This window comes from Myzus persicae, unplaced genomic scaffold (genome assembly GCF_001856785.1).
Source record: "Myzus persicae strain clone G006 unplaced genomic scaffold, MPER_G0061.0, whole genome shotgun sequence".
NCBI classification, from domain to species: domain Eukaryota; kingdom Metazoa; phylum Arthropoda; class Insecta; order Hemiptera; family Aphididae; genus Myzus; species Myzus persicae.
Window position 1 is genome coordinate 2,202 of NW_019100569.1, and position 2,954 is coordinate 5,155.

The 2,954-nt window shown below is 28.5% G+C and overlaps 1 protein-coding gene across 1 annotated transcript; it reads left to right on the forward strand.

Annotated features, from left to right (window-relative positions):
• The first annotated feature begins 1,162 nt into the window (after window positions 1–1,162).
• LOC111033481 lies at window positions 1,163–2,061 on the forward strand. Its single transcript, XM_022314234.1, has 3 exons — window positions 1,163–1,177; window positions 1,273–1,432; window positions 1,918–2,061. The coding sequence occupies exons 1-3, from the start codon at window positions 1,163–1,165 to the stop codon at window positions 2,037–2,039; spliced, it is 297 nt and encodes a 98-aa protein (XP_022169926.1). The 3' UTR covers window positions 2,040–2,061.
• Window positions 2,062–2,954: the final 893 nt, after the last annotated feature.

Here is a 2,954-nt window from a genome sequence, read left to right on the forward strand (position 1 = left end):
TTATTGGGTCTCCTCCATCCTGACCCTCCGGTCTTTATATTTTGTCGATCCGACCTGTCGTTGTTTTCTAGCTCGCCAAGTTTTTCCCAGATATCTATAAATTTTCTTTCTTGGGTTGTTTGAATGTAAGCTTGAATGGCGATTGGGAAGTGTTTTGCAATGAGGTTTATTGCCTGATCTTCGTTTAGTTTTGGTGAGTCTAAAAATCTGAGTTCGGACATCCAATAATGAAAATGTTCTTGGTAATTAGTTCGAATTGGGCGTTTGCCGGCCTCGGTACATTTTATAAAAATTTCCCATTGAGTGTTTTCCGAAAAGAAATGTTTTAAGAATAGCCCCTTGAATGTTTCTTCATTCGGTGTGGCATCTTTGATCATACCAAACCACTTAGCTGCCTTTCCTTGTAGACAGTTCTCGATTACCAATATTTTATCTTCATCGGCAATTTTTTTGTGTGTAAAGTACGTGTTGATTTCTTTTAGAAACTTCTTCGGATGGTCCGATGGTCTTTCTCCACTGAATGTCGGCATGTTAATTTCCACTGGTTGTGGTCGGTGAATTACGTCCCTAACTCTTTCTGGTGATTCGGTAATGTTTTTAATCAGTCTGTCCTGTCTTGCTGTTTCAACTATAAATTTTGATTCTGCGTCGTTGATAAGTTGTCGCAATATTTCACACTGCTGTTCAGATGTCGCCTTTAATTCATCAATAGTTTTGCGTAGCTCTATATTGTCTTGATGTAATTCCGTAATTTTTGTATTTGCTAGGTTCATCGTTCGCTCTAGCTGCCTGAATTGTTCCATAGTTGGTATTAGGTTGTCCACAGGTTCAGATTGATTTCCCTTCCTTCGGCCAACCATCGTGGACCGTTGGGAGATTTTCCGTGCTGTCTTCAAGTCGTGTTAAGATCCTCTTGTTGGGCGCCAATTGAAACGGTACTTACTATGAAGTAGAATAGCCGTTTACCAAGAATATAAATACATCTGTTTTATATATANAAACTAAAATATATATAAAAAAATTTAAAGACTTACATACATGTTGGCCAGATTTGTACCCCTTAAAAATTTTTGAGTTCCCCCTAGAGGTACGCCTTACCACAGATTGAGATACACTGGTATAAAGGATGAGTTGTATGTATATTGTAAATATTAGCTGTATCATGAGGGAGATGATGGTGATTGATCCTAGGTTTTTAAATTTTAAAGTTTTGCCTTTATAGGGTTTATAACATATAAAATAATTATTATAATATATTTACGCATTTTTTAGGTGAATGAATTATCTTATATTGGTGGAAAAAATGTTAAATCTATGGTAAAAAGGCTTATGGCTAAGTTATTTAAAGATGAGTTATTGAAAGACTTCTCATATACTGGGAAGAAAGGAAAACAGAAATTTTCAAATTTAGCAACTTGTTCCGTAATATTTGGTAAGATATATTATGACTATATACATATATATATATACAATATAAACATTGATTTTATTATGTAGTAGGCAACGGTGTGGGGAATGCATCATTTTTAAGTAATGGTCTTTCAAAATTTAGGGGTGGGTGCACCATGATTATTAATTTAGTAAGATTTGTAAGACAATAATGAAACTTGAAATAAAAATTAAATAATTTATAAATAAAAAATTGTTTGTATATTTATATAAATATTAATTTTAACTAATAAAATGTATAATATACTATACAATAACATTCATACAAACAAACATTCTAGTGTTGTAAATGCCATGTAATAACAGGTTTTATAAATCTAGTATCAGGATTGGATAATTTCATAAAAAATCTTTGCTCCTAATCTGCAAAAATAAGTTACTGTGTATGTTCTAGTTGTTTAGGTACTATTTATAATGAATATACTTAGCTATATTTATTTTTTACATTTTTTCTTATTTAATTTTTAGATGCCATAAAAACTCAAGAAAAGTTTAAACACGGTACTCAAAATGAAATGGAAGACATTATTAAATATGTACTTGCTCAAGCTCCATTTAACCTGAAGAGGCAAATTGAAAAAAATAACTAAATTAATTACTCCATTTTTATTGTTTGGCATTAATAAGAATAAAATGTTTAATTAATATTAATATCAGTTGTTTATTTTATATTTATTTAACATTTGTTTTCCTGGTATTCAATGTAAGTTAAGTTTGATGGTACATTTATTAACCATTGCAAAATCACAAATAAATATAAATTTATTAGTAATAATTTATATTTATTAAATATTTATTTTTGATTTTGATTAATAATTAACCAAAGGGTTCAATCAATATTTATTAGGAATTAGATAATATATAAAAATGTATTATCAATAAAAATCTTATAATTTATTAATCATTAAATATTTTTTTGAAATATTTATTTATCATTGTATAAACATATCATTGCTGTGTGGGTAACGTTTTGTTGTCTACATGAAACCTAAAAGATTATGTATCGACCGACACCTTAGAATAAGCATTTTTCAATAGCGTATATAATATTTAATTATTCTTATATTTATGATATGGTTTGGTCTTTATAATATGTCAAATATTAACTTCTATCCTAAAGAAAAGGACAACCGACCTTTCATCGAATTTTTTCTTTTACATCTTCGTAATTACTAATATTTCATATTTTTTTAAGACATTTATGATTTTGGTAATAAATATAAGTATACATTTGTAATTTTCGTTGCTATAAGTGTTAAAAATGTAAAACAAGGTTTATTGCATAAACTTATATTTTTGTTATATATTAAATTATAATTGCACCTGATATTCATCTGTTCTCTCTTCAGTATACTATATAGAATGCTATTCGCTTATATTACCATGGTCTATGATGTACGCTGTTGTATAAGTATTTCATACTAAGTTGAAAATAATTATTAATTAACAGTAAAACCTTGTCAAATTTTAAATTTAAACTATATCTGTAATATAATACATAAATC